Here is a 24,033-nt window from a genome sequence, read left to right on the forward strand (position 1 = left end):
CACTGATTGGCTCGTTAGCTGCTTGGGCGATTGGTCACATCTCTGTTACACACTGTTGGCAAGTACTGGGCATGCACCGGCTCCTGAATGTACCTGAACCTGCTCCAGTGTTGGTCAAGTCTGGTTTTTAAAGAGCTCACACTCGGTGCCATCACAACACTTTCTGGCAGATTGTTCTAAGAGTTCACAACTCTCACTCCGAAAAAGTTTGCCCTTACAGTTTTTTGGACTTGCGGCTTCTTCAATCTTGAGCTGTGACCCCTTGTGGGGCGAGCGTCTGCCAGCTCCAAGTAAGGACACTCGACTGAGTAGTGCCCCTTGAGATGCTTATCCACCTCAATTAGGTCCCCCCTTGCCCGTCTGTAGTATAAGCTAGGCAAGTTCAGGCGCTCCAATCTCTCAGGGTAGTTGAGGTGCTGAAGTGCAGGCACCAGTCTGGTGGCCCTCCTTTGAACATTTTCAACCAACTGACAGTCCCTAGCATATCTCGGGGACCAGATGGGGTGACAGTACTCCAGATGGGGAAGCACTTCACTCTTGAAGATCGTTACGAGGGACGGACCGTCTAGATATCTGAACGACCTTCTTATAAGACCCAATAATTTATTTGCCTGATTTACCTTCTTCTCGCAATGGCCCGAGAACTTCTCACATTGTTTCAAATAGTGCAGTTTCTTCATCCTGTTGGGACATATGCCAGCTATCAATACAAATTGCTTTGCCATGAAATTATGTTTAATACAATGTGAATCAAACATACCAACAAAAAAACTGTTCAAAGACTGTTTGGTTAACTTTGGTTTATGATCATTTTATGGCAAAATAGCATTTTATCATCTATTAGCTGTTTCATTGCAAAACATCTAGTGTCTTTCATCTAATGTCAGTGGATCTTTCATGATTGTGTTCAGAACTTGCATCATACTGCTCTTGGAATCTCTGTTTAGTGAAACATTCATTGTAAAAAGGAAATTTTGAGGCTAATAGATGGTGCACTTGCCAGCAGGGATGTCAGACATCTTAATAGCCCCAAAATGCCAAGATTGTTAAAGTTTAAGAAGTTGTTAGCATCCTCATATGCTTAAATTTTTTGATGAAGTCTTTGAAAAGAAATGGTGTGTGTACAAGATGAAGATCATTTTAAATTTGTATGAATGTGAGAAAGGAGAAATAATACAGCAGGATGTGAAAGAAATGAATTGATCACCTGAAGAATCTCCACCCCAGCTTATTTCACCTAAAGAGTAGCCACCCTAACACTATTTGGAGGGATGAGGTAAGGTTTGGTTAGTGTTAAGGTGGTTTATATTTAAATAAAATAAGCTGGGGTGGAGATTCTTTAGGTGATCCAAAAGTACCCTGTACTGCACCTGTATAACAAAGTAGAAAGATGGAGAAGTGAAGGAAATGGCAGTCTTTGAAAAGTAAGAAGAAAGGGAATCTATGTCAGACTGCTGGATAAAGTTAACTAATGTGATTATGACCAAAGGAAAAAGTTGGGGACAGAAAACAGTGGTTTTCCAGAAGGTGACTACCATGAGTATATATTGTACTGTACAGTACTGTTCAGCACTACATTTCATTAATACATTATCCATTATTTCCCTGCCCATAGTGTAGTACCTTACCTGCCATCCAGTGGTTTCACCAATGCTGATGCATCCTGTTTTGGATTAAGTGAAGTAAAATCATATGCAGAACTTCCACTGAAAGAGTGATGAATTTAATGGATCTGTCTGTAAATTGAATGACTATAGAATAGATAGTGCCAATAATGGTGGTTGATAGCAATCAGGGAAATGGGGAGAAGTGGTCTTATATTGCCATATTTTTTCAAGTTTACGGGGAAATGACAATTATTTTATACAGTATACAGGAAAGCCTCCGATAACGATGGTTCTCTTAACGACGTTTCATATTTAAGACCCTGTTTAATTTGGGACCCAATTCAATTTACACCATTATTTTCTCCGTATTTATGACAAAAGTAGAATAAAAAATAAAATAAAATTACATTTTCATATAAATAATAACCAAATCCCTATGTGTATTATAAAAAAAAACCACTCCCTGCGCACGGAGGCTGCCAGGCTTGTGAGTGGTGACGCCAGTATCACTAGTATAAACAGTTGCAGCTGGCGGCCCTTTTGTTTTCACACATCTGAACAGGAAAAGGAGAAAAACTTTCTCGGGTTTCTGGGTTGCTTACGGCATTTTTGCGTCCCTATTCAACATGAGGAAGTGATGGTAGTGCTGGTTCAAAAGCTGAAAGAAAGAGTATAAGCTTAGCCGAGAAACTAGATGTGTTAAAACGATATGAAAAAGGTGAGAGGTCTGTGGATATTAATGGAGTAAGCAATGAACATATTTTCTGAAGTGGATCCATTAACAGAATGAAGCATTAAAATTAACAGGGACGTGAAAAATGCATATGACCTCTACTTAAAGATGTTTAATGAGAAAAGAATGCAGCTGTGCAAGGTTCTTTCAACAGCTTTATTATTCAAAGGCCAAAACCATCAACTTCAACTATACACCATCAAATTCAGCATCATAAGCAGCTTCAGCAACAACTTCAGGTTCCGTAACAGTTTCAGCAACAGCTGTGATATCTTTATGGAAACCTACAGCTTCAGCCAGAGTTGAACCTGATGACTTCGTCATCTGAGTAAAAACTCAAACAACATTCAGTGACTTTCCTTATGTTTTAGACTTTACCACCATTGGTGAGTAGAATTTTTGTTTTACAGTACTTTCGTAAGTGTAGTATATGTATTATTTAAATCATATGAACAGTGATAAGTTTTGCTTTCATATTCTTATGTAGAGAAATGATGTTATGTTTTCACATTTACGCAATTACATATGTTGGCGTTCCCAATCCGTCTCGGTTTTTTCTTTTCCTTTAGTGGTTAGCTACTTTTATTGTTCCATTTATTAACATTAAATAACATTACTTAAAACATATACCTGTACAGTATATTACTTAAAACATATACAGTTCAGTAAAACCTCTATCAACCGACTTTCGGATTAACCCACTTTCGGATTAACCGCCGATCCCGGGACATAAAACTACAACACAGTGGCTCTACTGTACATGCATTCATGGAAGGATTATGGCACTATAAACACTATTCTATTCTTTTCTCAGGTTTTTGGATACTGCTTAGGTGCCATACAGTACTTCACTAATAAAAATTTTGTTATTAATGTATTATGTTCTTTGACTTCTGTGATTATTCACGGTTTCTGTGCTGGTTCATATTTATTAAATAAAGTGGTTAATGTTTTAAAGCAAATGCTATTGAAATATAAATGGCAAATGAACAAAAATGAATAGAGGGACTTAAATGAGGGAGGTTAGGGATAGGTACTTTAAAAAGGTATGTTTTATTTCCGTAGACTTTATTTATTATTAACCGACCTTTTGGATTATCCGTCGGCCCCTTCCCCCCATATGTGGGCAGTTAATCGAGGTTTTACTGTATATTAATTTCTTAAATTAATTTTGCTACAGCTACAACCAGGGTCTTATTTTCTTCAATTTCTTATGTTGAACCATCGACACTGGTGTAAACACTAACGAAATCAATGCTATCGCGTATTTTTTCATGAATTGTATTGTTCATTTTGTATACATAAACATAAATTCAATCAAATACATATTCAGTAATAAACAATAATGAATCTTTTGTACATATTCTTAAGATACATAACACTATGTTTCCTTGAGTGCACTCGTATATGTTGGCGTTCCACTATGTCTCACTTTTTTTCTTTAACCTCAGTGGTTACTTTTCCTGTACATTAATTAAAACATACATGTTTTTTACATAAATTTTACTACAACAACAACCAGGATCTTATTTTCTTCAGTTTCAGGTAGATAACTGACATTTTGGGTGTAAACACTGACAACAACAATGCCGTCTCGTCTCCTCTTGTGTGTTTTGATATTCTACGTAGTATTAATGAATTGTATTGTTCATTTCGCATATACAGTATAAAGATTAATTAAATCAAATACATATTCAGTAATAAACAATCATGACTCTTTTGTACATATTCTTAAGATAAATGACGCTATGTTTCCTTTAGTGCGCACGTATACTTTGGTGTTTCCAATCCATCTCGATTTTTTTTTTTGCCATTAGTGGTTAGCTACTTCTATTGTTCCATTTATTAACATTAAATAACATTACTTAAAAGTTTTAAGTAACGGAGATATCACTGTACTGTATATGTTTTAAGTTAAAACATTAACAGTGATATTTCCGTTAGCCGGAACAATTAGTGCAGAGCACTTCCAGGAATGAGATTTCCAGGCAACTGGACGACTCTCAAAGCCGGAAAAAATCCCTCATCCCCGGAATTTTCCGGGTAACAGAAAAATGTTCTCGGAAGTTTCAGAAATTGCCCATTACATCATCTCTCAAACCTGGAAAACTATCCCTCATCCCCCGAAATCTCTGGGTAAATGAAAATTTTTCTTGGAATTTCCAGAAAATGCATCTGATTATTATATCTCAAACCCGGAAAAAACTCTCCCATCCCCGGAATTTTCTGGGTATTGGGAAAACTTTCTCAGATTTTCCGGAAAATGTGCCCCTTGGAAAATCATTCCCAAAGCCCGAATTTTCCGGAAAATTCCGGCTTTGAGAACGATTTTCCAAGAAAATTTAAATTTTGGCTATCTGAGAGTTCCAGGATTGAGGGATTCCGGCTAACGGAAATATTACTGTACAGTATATTCATTTTTTTTTTACATTAATTTTACTACAGCTACAACCAAGGTCTTATTTTCTTCAGTTTCATATGTAGAACCATCGTCATGGGTTTAATCACTGACATCAACAATGGCGTCCCATCTCCTCTTGTGTGACCATATTTTTATTGATTTATATTGTACAGTCAACCCTCGCTTTACGCGGTCCCACTTTACCCGTTTCCACGTTTACGCGGTACCCTGCCGAACACGGAATGCTCACTTTCCGCGGTGCGTGTACCCCTTTACGCGGAGAGCGGCTGGCGGTCCTCTCGCGCCGCTCCATTTTTGGATCCAAACCTCCCGTCCCCTCTCCCGCCATCCGCCATGTTGTGTAAGCGGCGTGAGTAAGTTGCGCAGTGTATGTCTTTGTTGCGTTATCGGTGACGTCATATGACGTAGCGGACTGTGATTGGGTAAAGCATCCTTACCTCCCTCCCTGCTAGCTGTGATTGGTTTAATGTAGTACTATGACGTGCCCCACCACGGGAGCGTTCAAGCCCCCTTCACCTACCGCGTCAGTTACACCCCTCCCGGCTACACAGTGTATATCGGTATCCATTGTTCCATAAGAATGACTTCCACCGGACCACCACCAAGAAACCTTGCATTACCTGGACCCAGCCGCCCTAAGCCAAAGAAGACACGACGTTCCTTAAGCTACGAAATAAAATATAAGATCATACAAGAGTTGGAGAAAGGAACAAGGCAGGTTGATCTAACGCGCCAGCATAGTGTTAACGAATCAACTATCAGGACAATTAAGAAGGATGCAGCCAAGATAAAGGAGCACATGAACATCACAAAGTCTACAGGTGCTTCTATGATCAAGTACAGTGGTCCCTCGGTTAACGAACGCCTCGGTTAACGAAATTTCGGTTAACGAACTGCCTCCCATAAGATTCTTAAATTCGGTTAACGAATTTCTTACGAACCGACCTCAACTTGTTTTCGCTTGCACTGGCCGGTCAACCAGCTTTAGTATCAGTCCGCCAATACATTAATCGGTTCTAGGGCTTGAATTCCTTACTATTTTAGTAAATATCAAGAAGTTTATACTATTCAATAATTTTAAAAGTTTAATATTAAATTTTTTAGTCATTTTAACAATTATTGAACATAATTGAAGGTAAAGTGACTGGTTTAATGCGTGGCATCCAGCCTCTTAACACAGCAAACAGGCGTTAGTCTCTCTCTGTTTTCACTGGAGGTAACATCTTGCTTGAGACTCTCTTCAACTAAATGCTTTTTTCTGTGTTTCCAAGCAAATTATTGGTCATTTTGAAATATATTTTACATATTGACAATATATAATGCAGTGCAGTGTTGATTTAAAGAAAATAATCTTGAAATACACCAAGAGAACTAAAATTTTATGGGTGAAATGGTGCCATGGGGTGACTTCTCTTCCACCCCAATGCCTTCTCTTCTTCCTTCTCCTCCACCCCCATTCTAATTCCCATCATCATCATCATCATCCAGGAGCCTTCTACATACACACCTCAAAGTAAGTGAACTTTTCTACCATTTTTGTTGAATTTAGGCAATTTTCGGTGAGCTGGAACCAATTACCCAAAAACCCATTGAAACAATGGTTTCGGTTAACGAACAACCTGCTGGAACGGATTGTGTTCGTTAACCGAGGGACCACTGTATTTCCACAATCAGGTGCTTCTCAAGGCGGAAAAATTACTTGTGAGCTACTTGGTGCGTCAGGCGCGACGGAACATGGCGGTGGACACGCGCTCAGTTAAGGAGTACGCATGTGAACTGTATGCTGCAGTGTCACGAAAGATGGGAATTACAGAGCCCAAACCCTTTAATGCTTCCTCTGGGTAGTTACAGAGGTTTAAGAAGAGGAACAAGATCACCAATATCAACATTGGTGGTGAAGAAGCTAGTGCTGACCGTGTTGCGGCGAGGGAATTTCCTCCGTTTTTACGTGAGATTATGGAGGAAGGACAGTACACCGACGACCAGGTGTTTAACATGGACAAATCTGGTCTTTTTTGGAAAAAGCTACCTTCCAAGAGCTTCGTTGTGAAGAATGCCAGCAAGTTTCGGTTGCCGGAAGTTGCAGAAGGAGCGCATCACCGTCCTGTTACCACCAATGCCTCCGGTACAGTACCTGTAAGCTCAAGTTATCGGTGATCCACACAGCACGCAAGCCGCACGCCTACAAGAGCATGGACATGCCCAAGCTAAATGTCCACTGGCTGACCGCACGTAAGGCGTGGATGTTCTCTACACTGTCCCTCTCCTGGTTTGATGACCGTTTCGTTCCCGATGTGAAGAAATTCTGTGAGCAACAGAATGTGTCATTCAAGATTTTGTTGTTGCTTGACAACGCACCAGGACACTCGCCCCTACTGTTAGATCGTCACCCCAATGTAAAAGTGGTCTTCCTTCCTCCCAACACTACGTCTATAATACAGCCCATGGACCAAGAATTGATATGTAATGTAAAAGCTGCATTCTCTGCTAAAAAATTCAACCTCCCGAACGACTACACCAACACCAAGGAAGAGTTGCGTAACCTGAGTGACACCAACACCGATAGCAAGAGCGAAGACGATGAGGATCAACAGTTGGCAGAGCAAGAAGTACTTTTGAAATAATTCTGGAGAACATTCAACGTCAAGAAAGCTGTGGACTTCTTGATGGAGGCATGGGATTAGCTGTCTGTAGCAACTGTTCGTCACGCATGGAGACATGTGTTGCAAGGCATTCTGGGTGTTAGGTAGAGTAAATCTGTGACTGGTGAGGTTCAGACTGTTGCAGTAGTGGTGGACCTTGCCAGAGAAGCTGCGCAGAGTGTTACAGCTGCAGGCTTGTCCGAGACCACCAACGACGACATCCTGGAGGTGATAAGGGATCCTGATGTTACTACCGACGACATGGTAGTTGATGATGACGTCAGTGAAGGGGCAGGTGGTGCGTCATCCCAAGAAGAACGCCGCTTATCCCATAGTAATGTTAGGGGTGCCATCGAGTGTATCGAGAAAGCCAAGCTCCTCCTTTCCGACGACCCTGACGCAAACAGGTATGAAATCTTCACTACCCAGCTGTTGCAGACTATGGAGCCCTACATCAAGGTTTATCACGACAACATAAACACCAGCCGTCAGCAAAGCATAACAGAGTTCTTCGCCCGCAACCCACCACAGCCAGCCCAAGCCAGTGATAATGACAGAGGTAGAGACAGTGATGATGACTTTGAGGGATTTGTCAGGGAGGCACTAGTAAGTGTGGATGACACCAATGAAGACTCACCTGAGGGCCAGTAGCCTGCCCTCTGCCTCGGAACCAGCCTCCATTCCCCTACGCCGACCCATCTCTTCTACTAACGTAAGTGTTAACCCCAGCCTTGTTTTTTTCTAACCTAACCTTCAGTTTATTCTTCTCTTATTGACTGTTCCCTTCTATATTATGTGTGGGTGAATACCATCATAAAGTTAAGAGGTTATTTTTAGTAAAACGTACGTATTGTGTAGGGAAAAAGTGGAGTTTGGGGGTCGGCCCGGTCTATTTCAATTAATCCCATATGTTATGTTGTTCACTTTACGCGTTTCTCACTTTACGCGGGCCGCCGTGGGTTCAATTAACCGCGTAAAGTGAGGGTTCACTGTATATGGTGCATTCATAAACATTATTTAAAGATTATAGTTTGTATTTTTCATTAATTTTATTGTTTGGGGGAAAAGAAGGTAAGAAGCCACACAAAAGATAGGAAAAGGTCAGACTTTGGAATGCATCTCATTATTATTGCTTTATTTTAATGGCAATTAATGATTCATGGTACGATGATGATTCACCTTATACAGTACTGCAATATTGAAGGACACATTACCGTCGTTATTCGAGGCTTTACTGTACTGTATACAGACATCCCTGTAATATGAACATTCAGGTTACTGAAATTTGCTTGTAAGAAATTAATAAAGTATATCCAGTAAATTTGGGATACAAAAAAAAATTCGCCCTTGCACTTGTTGACCAGTAACTCTGTCAGTCTTATTTACATCTCTAAGAGTGAAATAATATGGGAACCTTACACACAGTGAATTGATGATTAGATTCATATTGTTTTACCAGTTTATGGGGTTGACATAGTGCTTGTTTTAGTAATTTCTAGAGGATCACCAGTGTTTAACAAGGATTATTTCCATTGTTTCCCTCAAGAGTATTTGTGTGCAGGTAGTCCCCACTTCATACGAGACATGTTCCTGAAAAGTCTTGTGCAGCGCAAATTCATGCCAAATTAATTAAGAAAGCCATTGATAACCGTGTAAATTGTGAGAGATGCTTGATGGAGGAAAAGACAGCAGCTCCAAAACATACACCAAAAAATTCCTAAAAACACCACTGTTTCTCAATTCAATACTAATTCCACTACAGTATTCAGAACACTTGAGTAAATTATAACTCGCCTTGAGTCTAAACAATTGCTTCCTGGATTGCAGTTTTTAAGACACTAGGTGTCTAATGGAGCAATAGAACTCTGAGTGCCATAGATTGTACTTGATCTACGGTACTACTGTATACTGTAGTTGCTGTTGGTCAGTCTAGATTTTCATTGGCAGATTCATTTTCTTCTTTTATTATTAAATCTTTTAAAGATATATACACTATAATAAAGCATATTTAATGGTTATCAAAGAAATTAACACTAAATACATATTTAATGGTCTTACTCTTAGGGCGAGAAGGATATGACATGCCCACCAGTGGCAAAGAGGAAAAATTAAAAAATTCTTAGACCTTATTTTCTCACTTCAACACTAATTACATCATTTCAACACTTTTTCACATTCGGTTTGGCACTACTCGGACTTCAGGATGAAAATACAGTAGGTTCTGCTAATATCGAATTTATTTCTGAATCGATTTTCTTCTATGATATTTCTTGAGCAAATTGATAATGGAGATATAAGCAAAATTTGGTTCGATTAAAATGAGCATCTGTCTGCAAAATCAGCATGTCAACTACTGTATATGATGCAACCCTCAGCAACCATGACATGATGAGGGGGAGCGAAGGAATATGGCATTCAACTACGTTGGGTCAGGTTATGATTTTAAGGTTCGGTAGTGCCTCCAGACCCTCTTTTACCCCATAATTTCCCGTTAATTCAAAGTCCTGCCCACTTTTGTGGACTTCAAAATTGTTGGATGGAGGGGGGTGCATATCTCCATAAATGCTCATTTGCACAAGTAATACCATAGAAAAAATTGATTCAGAATTAAATTCTATACAGGTATGGTATAAGAACCTATTATTCATCCTGAAGTCAAAGTCATGTGCTAAACTGAAAATACCCAAATTATTAATCGACTTGAGTCTGAAGAACTGCTTCCTGGACTGCAGTTGTTCAGACTCAAGGTGACTGATGGAGCAATAGAACTCAATGTCATGAATCGTATGTGTAGATGCTGCTGACCTGTGCTGGCCCAAGCTACCATCTATGGAGGGTAGGGGAAACTGCTATTTCATCAACTAACAGATTGTCTTTGTTTGATATTTATTTATTCAACCTTAGTAAACATATACTGTACTGTACAATTAAACATTAAAATTATTTAATGCTTCTCTAAGAAATGAAATACAGTACAGTATTAAAGACATAGCTTACCATATTTAAATATTATATTATTGGACTAAAGGCCACACAGCCTCAAGGAAAACAAGCCAGAAAATTGTCAGATTTGTGAATTGGTGTACAATAATAACCTACCAGAGAAAGTTCTAGTAATTTCGGCAGTGCACTCTACCTTTTCAATTACTTTCATTTTCATCTCTAATGTAGTGGATTTTCTTTGTCTTTTGCTAATACAAGTATCATCACACCTGTTGCTTTTTGGTCACTTTGCATTCTTGTTGGTGAAGGTTAATAAGGAAAAGTCAAGAAACAGGAGAGCCAGACTACAATATGCATGAGAGGACAGTCTGGGCTGGTGTGTGCAGTATTGGCATTATATTACTGTACTGTACTTGTATATCATAAAATATTAAATCTTCACATAGTAAGATGTTAAGTTTTTTATTTGTAACTTTTTTTTGTCTTTTGACTCAAAAATTTCCATAGAACTTATCCTCCAATATATACAGTAATTGGTATCATGTCAAGGAATTTCACATTATGGACAATTTTTAAAGAACCCATCACTTCTGTAATGTAGGGGATACCTGTACTATAAAGAAAACAAACATAATTTAACCACAGTATTGTTTAAGTCAACAACAGTAACAGTAGTGCAGCCTTAATTTGTAAACATTTGAAAATAATTTTTTATCTTCATTGTTTTCTGTTCTACCTTCTTACAGGAACAGCTGAAGGGACTTTGGTGTCCCCAGTTGGTCCAGATGAGTTACCTCCACCATATACCCCTTCATCATCTGGTGTGCCCATGGTCACTTGTCGAGTATGTCAGGCCATGATTGACATCTCGGGCAAAGTCGATCAACATGTTGTCAAGTGCAACCAGTGCAATGAAGCAACAGTAAGTATGAAATACTTTAAAACTGTTGATAGTGTGGTTTGAGAAAGTATATCTTTGGTGACATGGGACCGGATACTCAGTGATTTACAATGTTGTATCTCCAATCTGACAATAAAAATTGATCCTCACATTTGTAAGTCCTCAATTTAACATTACTCAAAACAAAATATCTGCCACCTTGTGATGTCACACATCTAGAGGTTATAACTTAAAAGACCCTTAGAGCTGTTGTAACAAAATAAACCCCAGATTTCATAAACAGTACTATATACCCGGTATGCCTTCCAAACTATGATAAAACTCATTAAAGCTGTTATATCACAGTTTCATATATTATTTCAATGGAAAATGCTGTAATAGTAAATGATTAAATCTAATCATTTAAAAATTGATCTTAAATCAGCTGTGTTTTGTTTGTTTAGCATGCAAGATGGAGCTGATCGATGTATATGAGGTGTGATCCAAAGGTTCCTGGACTGGCTTCATAAAACCTTTCTCTTAGCAGATATCAAGATCGAATCATCAGCATCGATTTGGTGGGAATCTGTGGCGACAACAGGTCGTAGTGCAGCTTTGTGTGAGTGTGTGTATTGGCTCAATTTGGCTCATCTGCTAAGTCGAGTAAGTCGCTACTCAACCTTCAACATGGTGGGAAGTATCGAGCAATGCTGTACTATCAGATTTTGCTTCAGACTAGGAAAAAATGGTGCAGAAAACCATGAAATGATCAAGGAAGCCTACAAAGATGAAGCAATGTCCAGGGCACAAGTTTTCAGGTGGCACAAGTGCTTCAAAGAAGGGTGCACCTCCTTTAAAAATGAGCATCATTCTGGGAGGCCTTCCACTGAGAGAAATGATGAAAATGTCCAGAGAAATGACCAGCTTATCCATGAAGATTGTAGGGTGACCATCTGTGAAAATGCCGAGCGATTTGATCTCTTATGGAAATGTTAACCGGATTCTGACTGACAACCGGCAATTGGCTGCTACACCAGGACAACACACCTGCGCACACTGTCCTCTCTGTGAATGATTTTTTGGGGAATCACGGCATCCCAGTGGTCCCCCATCCTCCGTACTCTCCAGATCGGGCCCCTGTGACTTCTGGCTGTTTCTGAAGTTCAAGTTGAACCTTAAGGGGAAGAAGTACAGTATATGGACAAAATGGAGGTTTAGGATACATAGCAGGAGGTGCTCTCCAGCCTCACCAACGAGGACTTCCAGATATGCTTCCAGAAGTGGGAGGAGCAGATTCAGCACTGCATTGAGGCCTCTGGATAATATTTTGAGGGTGACTATAGTTTCACTGTAATATCTTGAAAAATATATATTTTATGAAGACAGTCCAGGAACTTTTGGATCACACATTGTATTTTATTGATCAAACTTTACGATACGAAAAGAGGTACTGAAATCCTTTGGACCCTCTTAACATAAGTATTGAACAATTGTTGAGTTAATACATATTTCTTTGATGTGAAATTTTGAAGCTATGCGAGACAACTTTTTAAGGTGGGGGAACAAAGAGGTCATACAGTACGTTGTACTGACTCGCCCAATATTGTTATCAATATTTGTTCTTTAAAATTTTTTTATATTATAAACTGTGCTACTTGCTTTTTGATTAGTGTACTGTACAGTATATGAAGTTTTTTGTTTTAAATTGTATACAGTAATTTTTTATTTTAATATTTAATGGTAATCTTTGTGTGAAATATACAGTAATGTTTTTGTTTAGTTTGTAGAAAATACTTTAACCCTTAGGCCCCAGGTGACATTCCAGAACGTCCGACTAGCACGCCCCGGGTGACGTTAAAGAACGTCCGCCTATTTTCTCGCCATTTTTTTTTTTTATTATTTTTGAGAATGTTGATTTTTTTCTCAATTTAACCCCGCGTGGGGGGTACTGCCAGCAGCACCCTAACCCGGGGCTTAAGGGTTAAAATGTAAATAAAACCCTTGAGCTGCTTTAGTCTTGTACAGATGTCCTAAAATTAGCAAACTTTCTCCTAACTTTACCAACATCTCTTTGTATTAAAGCCACAAAATTCACCCCTCTTAAGACTGAGTCACAAACATTATTTTTTACTTTGGCGATGTTATTTTGTCTAGTTTCCCCAAGAACACAATCTGCTTTTTCACCTCTTCTAGCATAGCTAAAACCTCATCTGAAAAATTTGGGCATCTTTTGAGAGCTGGGCCTTCCATTGTCTGCTTCTTAAACTTTTGTTTTTAAATCTCACACCCCTAAATCAGCTGATTTCCTATCAGGTGATTGGTCAGTATGTTTTGAAAGTGTAACTGTGATTGGCCTGCACGAAGACTTACTCTACAGTGTTTATATTCAAATTACAAGACCCTGACAACATTGCAAAATAGTTTTGAGTATGGGAGATTTACAGTACAATGTTGTGAGCAGTTGATAAGGTAAAATATTGTAAGTCAGTTACAAGGTTGCCATTGTTGTAACTTAGAGGAATTTTGAGTACAGTATCTGCCTCATGGACTATATTCATGTTTTTGTGTGTGTGAATGCATACACCAAAAAAGTCACTACCATTCATCATTTTATCTCATGAAAGGATTTTATGTTAGTTGTACCCAAAACAAGATAGTAATATTCAGAATTTCCTCTAATCTTAAGCTATTCAATTGGCATATTACATCTGGTTTCTTTGGCACTACAGTGTTGAACCTGGTTGCAGATTAAATCATGGAGTTAACAGAATTAGACTACAGTGGTAAGTACAATGTATGCTAGGGATTTAATCCTAGAAAACATAACATTAGGCAAAATGGTGTAAATCGGTATCTATTTTCCCATGGGCTTAATATTATAACTGGAGATGCCTATTTGGGGGAAATATTTTATTCATACTTTGCATTTTTTTTTTAACTAACAAGTTTAAACAAACATAAATAATACTGTATGTTCACAGAAAAGACAGTATGTATTGAATATTTTATTAATTTAAGTTTGAATATACCTGTACAGTATGAACCATACTGTGACATCCTTGCTGTAATATTGTACTGTGCAGTATATGTACATATGTCCCGTTATGTACAGTAGCTAAAAAAAAGTATCGGTGCATACTCTGTGTGAAACGTTATGAGACCACGGACAATAGGTAATGGGATATGCGTGTTGTCTCCTATATGATAGTAATCACTTCACCGTTTATTTTATTCCTATATGCCAACTCACCCTCTGTTTTGGATACTGAATGGCGGTGGATGAAGACATGCATACCAACCCTCCCAGACATCACAAGTTGTACATATAATTTCGGAAGTCATCGGACCCACCTGTTAGATAATTTTTAGCTACTGTACGTAACGTTTACTCGGATATGTCAGACTGCATCCTATTAAACAGGGAAGGGTAGTTTGATTCTTATGATGTTTTCATGGCTATTTTATTTCTTATTTTATAACTGTTAAATTGGAATGTCAAGTTAGATTGTCATATTGTTATCCATTTATAAGAGAAAGCAAAGGCAAACAACAGTTATGTTAAGAAAAATACAAATAATTAATGGCACAGGGCAATAACAAAACAACTGACTGCAGCAGGTGAGCAGAGATGCAGCTACAGTATGAGCTAATACTGGATGTTTTTTCTCCTATTTCTTATTAAATTAATTAAACAAGTTTAGTAAAGCTTAATTTTTCATAGAAATACTCTATGTACTAAATAAATATATTTAATTTAAGGACTTCTGCCTCGTGTTGATACAAGAGAGCAGTAACTGTAGGTCTATCAGTGGTATTGTACTCAACCAGAAATTACCTTTCTAGTACTTTGAGTCATCCTGTAGTCATACTGATAATTTTTTTTTTTCATTTTATCTTATAGGAAGATTTTACAATACTGTACGTACTGTATGTAAATTTTTTTAATAGCCAATCAAGAATGCGCCACCAGGCAAGAAATATGTTCGCTGCCCATGTAACTGCCTGTTGATCTGTAAGAGCTCCTCACAGCGGATAGCTTGCCCAAGACCAAATTGCAAGAGGATCATTAATTTGTCACCTTCTCCAGCCAATCCTTCCTGGCCCAATGTGCCAGGCATGTGTCGTGTCACTTGTGCACACTGCCATGATACCTTCATTGTAAGTATACACACACACACACATAGTCCTTGTGACAGATTGATAGTCTATATATATGCCATAACACTAGTATCCCTTCAACTTTGTGTATCTTTTGAATAATCTTGGTGTTTACTACATAACATTATTCCTCATATTTGTGAATTAAGTTTGATAACACTTGTGCTGGGAGCAGAATAGTTAAAAAAAAAAGAATATTTGGTTAGTAAAATCTGCTGCTTCAGTGGTGAAAGTGGTGAATGAATTGCTAACACTGTTATATAATTTGACAGTTGCTTTGCATTGGGGAAGTTTCTTTTAATGAAAGTAATGATACCAATTTTATTTCTGGTTGTGTACACCTTCTGATAAATTGTAATGTAGAACAGGACAAATATATATTTACTGAAGTATTGAATAGTTTAGAGGTGCATGTCATGCCATAGTTATACCATTAACAGATACTGTACTAGCCGTGATAAATTAACAGTGATGTTTTTGTTGCATTATCTATTATGGTGACGTACTTTACTTTGATTGAAGTTAATGTTTTTTCCCTTAAGCATTTTTATTAGAGAAAATTATTATTTTGATTAAAAATGTTAAGATAGGTATTCATTTAAACTTCAGCAGCAGTAGTCTAACAGTTTTGATTCAGTGTACAGTGCAGAACAAGATGATGCGCACAATATAAGTGTCTCGATAGTCTGGTCTCAAACTACTGAAGTGCTTGATATAACAAACAGTGATGCACAGATGTGCTGAATTTAACAAAGCTATACAGCACTGTACTGTATTAAAGTTGAATGCATGTACATGTAATGAGAAATTTTCTTTTCTTTTTCAGTTCAACACACTTAACAATGCTCTTGCCAGATGTCCACACTGTAGGAAAGTGTAAGTATTGTATACAGCATGTCCTGACAATTCGCAGATTTCTAATTCGTGGACCTCGATTATTTGCGGATGACACCCTAGATGTACCCAAGAATGTCTAAGGGTAGTTTTAAAGTTGCTGGCATTTTTGCGGCTGGGACAGGGAGCCCTTCGTTCTAGAGACAGTAATTTTGTGTGTGTGTGTGTATGTGTTTTTTTTAATAAACGGTTTATTAATAGAGTTGCAGCCGGTGGCTGAAAATATACAGACTTACATTTGATTTAGACATAATGATATAATATGCATTGAATACATTTACAGGGCTGTACAGTACATAAATCAGGAGCTGTTTATTATTTTAACAATAGATGGGATGGTGCTATTCTTATATCTATCGGTGCGGGCTCTTATGGGCTGAATTTTGTTGTAGTGGCGGACTGCGCGAGGTGGGTGGGGGGCTGCCGGTGGCAAGAGGTGGCTATGACGAGGGTGGTGCATTAGTTGGCTGCCAAACCTTTCCAGTGCTTGGTGGTGGAGGTCATTGAGGGATGGTATTTCCAGGGTGGAGAGAGCGTTGGTGTAGCCGGAGTATTCTGCGCCGAGCATGATTCTGCAGGCCCTTTTCTGTACCTTCTCTAGCTGACGTTGTTGGGTGGAGTTAAGAGCAGACGACCAGGCTGGTGACGCATACGTTAGTTTGGGGAGAATAAAGGTGTTGTAGATGGTCCTCAGCTCTGGTGTGGGTGTCCCAAGTGACCTAAGTCGTCGTAGCATGTAGAGACGGTATGAGGCTGCCTTGACTGTGTTATTTACATGGGCCTTCCATTCAAGTTGTTGTCTATAGTTACACCCAGGAGTTTGGCAGACTGCACCAACTGGAGAGGATGGGCACTCACTGTGACTGCTGGGGCTTGCCCTGGAGTGGTGGCGGTATTGATGTGCATGACTACGGTTTTGGTGTGGTTGATGGTGACCTTGTTCTCCGTAGTCCATGCCTGTAGCCTGTCCAGGGTGCCTTGTAGCGATGAGTAGTCTGGTGCAGTGTTGTCTACTGAAACCCCACCAGTGCAGTCATCCATGTACTTCCACCTGTGAGGATTGTCCGATAGAGCGTCGTTGATCAGGATGAGGAAGCACAGTGGTCCCATCTTGGTCCCCTGGGGAACACCGCACGTGAGGTGTTGGAATGTGGAGACCGAGCCCTGATACTTCACTGCCTGGCGACGTCCACTCAAGGAATCGGTGAGCCATGAGATCAGGTTGGTGGGCAGCCCTAGTGCAATAGCCTTGTTGATAACAGTGCAGTGATCAACAAGGTCAAAGACCTTCCTGAAGTCAACAAGGGCAACGTCCAGTGATGTCTTACATTTCTGCAAGTTTTTGTGAAGAAAATCCAGAAAGCTCACCAAGCAGTGTGATGTAGAGGCGGTCCTCATATTGCCAAATTGTTGTGGATCAATTGACTGATAGAGTCTGGCAAATGCCCACTCAAAAACAAAGTCCTCACAAAGTATACTGGGTATGGGGGTAATGGCAACTGGCCTGAGGTCATTAGGGGACTGTGGGGTGGTGACCTTGGGGATGGGGGTGACAAATGCGGTTTTTCATTCATTAGGGCATTTGCTTTGTCTGAGGGATGCATTAATAATAGAACAGAGGGGGGTGGCAAGTTCGACTGCAAACTCCTTGTATATTTTGATTGGGAGGTCAATTGGGGTCGTGAGCGTTTGGATTTAAATTTCAGGAGTTTGTTGGCGATTTCATATGGTTGAACATTGGGAGGGGGAAGGTAAGTAAGCCGGGAGGAGAGTGAGGTCAAGACTGGGTAAGGTATGACATATGGTAGCAAAATGGTTATTAATTATCTCAGCTGCCTCCTCACTAGGTAAATGGAGATGAAAGGAAGTGTGGGAGACTGACGGTTGAGACCACAGAGATCTTTTATCTTGGAGTACCACTGACCGATGCCGACTTCCTTGAGGCCGTGCACTTTCCTGGGATAATAAGTCTTCTTGGCCGACTTGATTTCCCTGATGACCTGGTTACGTAGACTTTTGTACAGGCGGTTGTTGGTGTGTGTGTGTGTGCGCGTGTGCGCATGCGCGTGTGTGCAACACAAACAAATAAATAATAATGGGAGAATCCTCTCACAAATAATCAGAAACAAGACAACAAAATTCTTAAAAATGCGAGTTGACCCTCAAGTCTGCACGAACTTCAGGGTAGACTCACATTTTTAAGATTTTTTTAGTTTTTCTTACTATTGGTGAGAGTATTTTCCTATTATTATTTATTTGTACGTGTTTTGTGTATGTGTGTCTACACACATACACACATATTTACAATACAGGTAAAGGAAATTACTGTCTGGAATGAATGGCTTCCTGTCCCAGCCACATAAACAACTTTAAAACTACCCACAGACATTCTTGGGTATATCCAGAGTGTCATCCGCGAATAATAGAGGACCGCAAAATGAAAATCCGCGAATTTGGGGGGGCCCCCCCCTGTATGTATGTTGTTTTGTCAATAGTAAAGAGAAACAATTGAGACCCTGCAATTGTGTATAAATGAGGCAGAAAGTAAGATCAGCAACCTGGGACTTGGTCAAAATTTTTGTGATGCTATATGGCAGCAGGGTCTACCATTAGACAACACAGTATGCTTCTCAATAGCCATGGCATGTGAATGTAACTCTATCAGGATGAGATATGCTCTGAATTATTTGGTAGGGGTGAAGATGAACATGGCAGTGACAGAGAGGTATGTAGTGATAGTCATATCGAAGGTGGTGATAATGATAGTGACCCAGACTATGTGTTTGAACGAGGAAAGCGATGACGATGATGAGCGGCAAGTGGAAGAGAGAGGGTTCCTGCCCTCCCCATCTCCAGGGAACGGCTAGTACTCCCTCCATTTCACCTACCCCTACCATTTCCAGTCCCACTACATGTTTACATCCACCCACACTCCTTCCTCCCTCCTACACTAGCTCCCTCCCTCCCATACTCCTTCCTTCATCCCACACTGTTCCCTCCCTCTCACACTCTTTCCTCCCTCTCACACTGCTCCCTCCCTCCCACACTGCTGTCTCCCTCCCACACTGCTCCCTCCCTCCCACACTGCTCCCTCCCTCCCTCCCTCCCACACACTTCCTTCCTCCCACTTTCTTACTCCCACACCTTTTCTTCCCTCCTACACTGCCTATTGCCACAGTAATCTAAGTTCAATATAAACGAATAATATTAGTAAAAATGTAAGGAAAATAAACCAAGAGTGACAGAAATTACCTCTCCGACCTGGAGTGTGCAGCGTAGCCGCGTGTGATAAGAAACATCCGTATGTTTATTGCAGAAATCTTTTTTAGGTTCAATTGCTATGCTGCTACATTCATTTTATTATTTTATTTTTTTGAGTGAAAAAAAAAATCATGTATATACATGGCTGCAAGACCGACCAGAAGTGCTGTGACAGGACTGGGAGCCAGTAGGCTTGGCATACTGCACCAGCCCAGGATTCAAATGCCAAGTAGTGCTTTTAAACAAGGCGAGTTGCCACTTCTACTAGTATTTCTTGTTTTCTTAGGTCATTTTGGGGTGTTTGGGCCCTAAAAGAAAATTTTGATTCTTCCCAACCAAGGGGGGTACCATGTGACCTTTTATGGGTTATAGGAGACTACTGACAGGATGGTTATGTGGTAGAATACCCCAATACCACAAAATGTAATTCATGTTGATGAATTGGAGCTGTTGGACTCTTATCATTACTGAACTGTTGAAAATGATGAATGGTAATTAAATAACCCAATTTCTATACTGTAGTTCTGCTGTAAGCATCTCTTGGTAATAGGATATTGATAATAATTAATGGATAGATACAATTCAATTCATGATAATTTGATTCTTTCAGGAACTCAACCTTATCATAAATTGAGGCATTTACTGTATAGGTATACCTGTAAGTACATTTGATAGAAAGTACTTTGCTGCTATTTAGATGTGTATATACTGTTGTGTTGGGTGACTATGCAGTGGGATTAATTCTCATTTGTTTATCCATGACAGGTCATCAGTTGGTCCAGAATTTGCCCGGTGCCGAGGAATAGTTTATGTAGTGCTTACATTGATTATCTTGGGCGTTGGGATTGCCCTAACTATTACAACTGTTAAATACACACCAACTTACCCTGGCATCTATGTAGCTTATATTGGTAAGTACTGCTATATTCCTGTTTTCTTTTACACTATTATCTAATACATACAGTGACCCCTCGGTTAACGAACTCAATCCGTTCCAGAAGGTCGTTCGTTAACCGAAAAGTTCGTTAACCGAAACCATTGTTTCAATGGGTTTTTGGGTAATTGGTTCCAGCTCACCGAAAATTTCCTAAATTCAACAAAAATGGTAGAAAAGTTCACTTACTTTGAGGTGTGTATGTAGAAGGCTCCTGGATGATGATGATGATGATGATGATGATGGGAATTACAATGGGGGTGGAGGAGAAGGAAGAAGAGAAGGCATTGGGGTGGAAGAGAAGTCACCCCATGGCACCATTTCACCCATAAAATTTTAGTTTTCTTGGTGTATTTCAAGATTATTTTCTTTAAATCAACTTTGTACTGCATTATATATTGTCAATATGTAAAATATATTTCAAAATGACCAATAATTTGCTTGGAAACACAGAAAAAAGCGTTTAGTTGAAGAGAGTCTCAAGCAAGATGTTACCTCCAGTGAAAACAGAGAGACTAACGCCTGTTTGCTGTGTTAAGAGGCTGGATGCTGCGCTTTAAACTAGTCACTTTACCTTCAATTATGTTCAATAATTGTTAAAATAACTAAAAAATTGAATATTAAACTTTTAAAATTATTGAATAGTATAAACTTCTTGATATTTACTAAAATAGTTAGGAATTTAAGCCCTAGAACCGATTAATGTATTGGCGGACTGATACTAAAGCTGGTTGCCCGGCCAGTGCAAGCGAAAACATGTTGAGGTCGGTTCGTAAGAAATTCGTTAACCGAATTTTTGTTCGTTAACCGAATTGAAGATCCTTATGGAAGGCAGTTCGTTAACCGAAATTTCGTTAACCGAGGCGTTCGTTAAACGAGGGGTCACTGTATCTGTTTTTCTACCTGGGATGTATTTTTCCCTCATAGCATTTTTCACTGCTTGCACAGACATTTCAGTTTTTTATTTATTCACACTCTAAAGTGTTGAAGAAACAGCAATAGTGCTTGCAGTACAGTGAAACCTCCATAATAGGCTTTGATCTAACGGACATGGCTGTGGCCACCACTTGCTTTTCTTGCCAGTTTGTCTGTTGGTCAGTTGAGCCAAATAGTGCAGAACTCTTGCAATTCTTTAGTGAAGTCATTAAACTTTGTGCCCTCACAATTATTTTAGCTGTTGATAATGACCTTTGATAAAGTGAAATGAAAAGGAAACCTAATGTCTCGACTATTGTGGAAGAATTAAAGGTTATTGACAAAATAGAATCATGACAGAATTTAGAATAGTCAAACAAACAGTGTTGGATATAAAACAAGGCATAGAAAAGCTTAATGGACTTTTTCTGATGTTTGATGTCAATAATAAAGTTAGTGTAATCTAGAAAAATTAGAAGCCATATGATACAAATGGTGTCCAAAAGCATACAAGTGGTGTTGCAGGTTGTGGTGTTCAAATACAATACATGTACAGTAAACCTTCGATAACTCGGCACATATGGGGCTCTGACCTTGTTGAGTTATCCCAAATTCCGACTTATCGAGGCACTTCCCCCTACTACAAAAATACACTAAAAAGTTATCGACCCATACATGTGTACACTCGTTAAAGGAACTGCCGTACAGGTGGGGTCTGGTGATTTCCAACTGAACATTCCCGTTGTCTTGCGAGGGTTGGTAGGCCTGAATGTGAGACATTTCGTACTTAATTTGGTAGGCCGAAATTAGCTATATCATTGACAATATTGAATTACCTTGTTACAATATGACTGGAGAAAGTCAGTACTGTACAGTATATCTAGATAAGTTAAACTGTATGTTATATTAAATGTTCCACACACCATGAATTAAAGTAACCATGGAAGTGGATGAGTTGCCATATAGGAATGCATTATATGTTTGGTTAGAATTAGTGGATATAGTAAAGGTATAGTAAGATTATTTTGCAACTGAATTTTGAGTCTGTATTTGTATTGCTACTTCACTTTGGGCTAATGCCACATTATGTCATTCTTTATTCGTGTTGGAAAATATACCATGCTGTTCTGAAACATCAGAATAGTTCCACAGTTTCGCATGCCGTTGTAATGGAACCCGGCCCAACAACGTTTTACCAAACGGTCAACAATTCCGGAAAGTCTGGTACTGGGTTTCGTTTCAGAGTGCCGATCACTTGTTTTGAGCACATGTGGCCAAACCCATACACGCGCAGGGTTACCAATGCGAGGAATGCTTCTGGGGGCCTTTTTGAAACACTTCGTTTGTAGTGTCAGTTTGTTTCGCGCAGGAATTGTAACGTTAGTTTTTTTTTACTAAGTGCACATGTAATTACTAAATGTAAAAAAGTAACACTTAAAAGCACTGCAGGCGAAGAATGAAGCATCATAGTAGGTGACACAGATGCATGGTAGGTGACACAGAGGCATGATAGGTGATGCAGGTGCCAGATATGCTGAGATTTTCCCAGATAATTTTATACTGTATATCTCGGCATTTCCCGAGTTATACTAATACATTCCGAGACCATATCCATGCCGAGTTGCATGAAATTCCGAGTTATCAAATGCCGAGTTATCAAGGGTGTACAGTACTGTACAGTATTCCCTTAAAGCTCGCGGTTTTGAAGCTTGTGTGTCTCAGAAACTTACGGACTGTCATGAAAAATAAATAAAATAAATCTGAGGCTGTGTGCCAGGGATCAAGAGGAGTCAACACTACAAGACAGTACAAGGTATATTTTGGAAAAATAATTTTTACAGATTTAATAGCCTACTGTACTGGCAAAGCCAAATCACTGGCTATATGCTGTTATGTTTCTCACTACCGCAGCTCACTATCACTTTATGGACCTATTATCAAACATTTGTTGGTATTAATAATAAAATTTACCTAATTTCATACAAAAGGTTATAATTACATGTATACATATAGGTACCTACGGTATACACATTACAAATTCTTATAAGGTACCGGGCATGTTCACTAGGAACTGTCCAATACAGGGGTTGTTTATATCCTGTGCACCATATCAGCTGACATTTCAGAGGTAGTGTCTTTACATCGTCACTACCACAGCTAACTAGCACTGTGTGAACTTTATGTTCATACAGTGTTATTTCATGTTTGTTTATTTATTTATGTTATTTCATATTTATTATGTTGTCTTCTGCATACATAATGTTATACATGTGCATATAGCTATATATATTCGTATATATATACCTGTACTGCATGTATTTTGCACACTCCTGGAACTGGCATGAAAAACTCGCTGGTTTTGCTTTTTCATGGGGTCCATTTTACCGAACCCCAGCGAGCTTTGAGGGAATACTGTACTTACAGGGGGTCCCTGGGTTATGAATGGGTTCCATTTCTGGGGACGTTCTTAAGTCAGATTTGTACGTAAGTTGGAACACATGCTATGTGCACACAGTCAGTTCTGCTATAACGCGATAGTTGTGTTCTTGTAAAACATCGTGTTATAGAAATTCGCGTAATAGAAATAACAGGGCTTTTGGAGAAAATAGGGTTAGGTGCAGATTACTACTCGAAATCGAAAACA

The 24,033-nt window shown here is 39.2% G+C and overlaps 1 protein-coding gene across 1 annotated transcript in view; it reads left to right on the forward strand.

Annotated features, from left to right (window-relative positions):
* Window positions 1-24,033, forward strand: part of LOC121871871 (type 2 phosphatidylinositol 4,5-bisphosphate 4-phosphatase-like) — a 34,893-nt gene that overhangs the window by 812 nt on the left and 10,048 nt on the right. The window contains exons 2-5 of the mRNA XM_042374446.1: window positions 11,094-11,269; window positions 15,176-15,385; window positions 16,212-16,261; window positions 20,306-20,451. Of these exons, the coding sequence (XP_042230380.1) occupies window positions 11,094-11,269; window positions 15,176-15,385; window positions 16,212-16,261; window positions 20,306-20,451 (582 nt within the window). The remainder of the gene's footprint in view (window positions 1-11,093; window positions 11,270-15,175; window positions 15,386-16,211; window positions 16,262-20,305; window positions 20,452-24,033) is intronic.

This window comes from Homarus americanus, unplaced genomic scaffold (assembly GCF_018991925.1).
Source record: "Homarus americanus isolate GMGI-L3 unplaced genomic scaffold, GMGI_Hamer_2.0 scaffold39675, whole genome shotgun sequence".
In the NCBI taxonomy this organism is placed as follows: Eukaryota; Metazoa; Arthropoda; class Malacostraca; order Decapoda; family Nephropidae; genus Homarus; species Homarus americanus.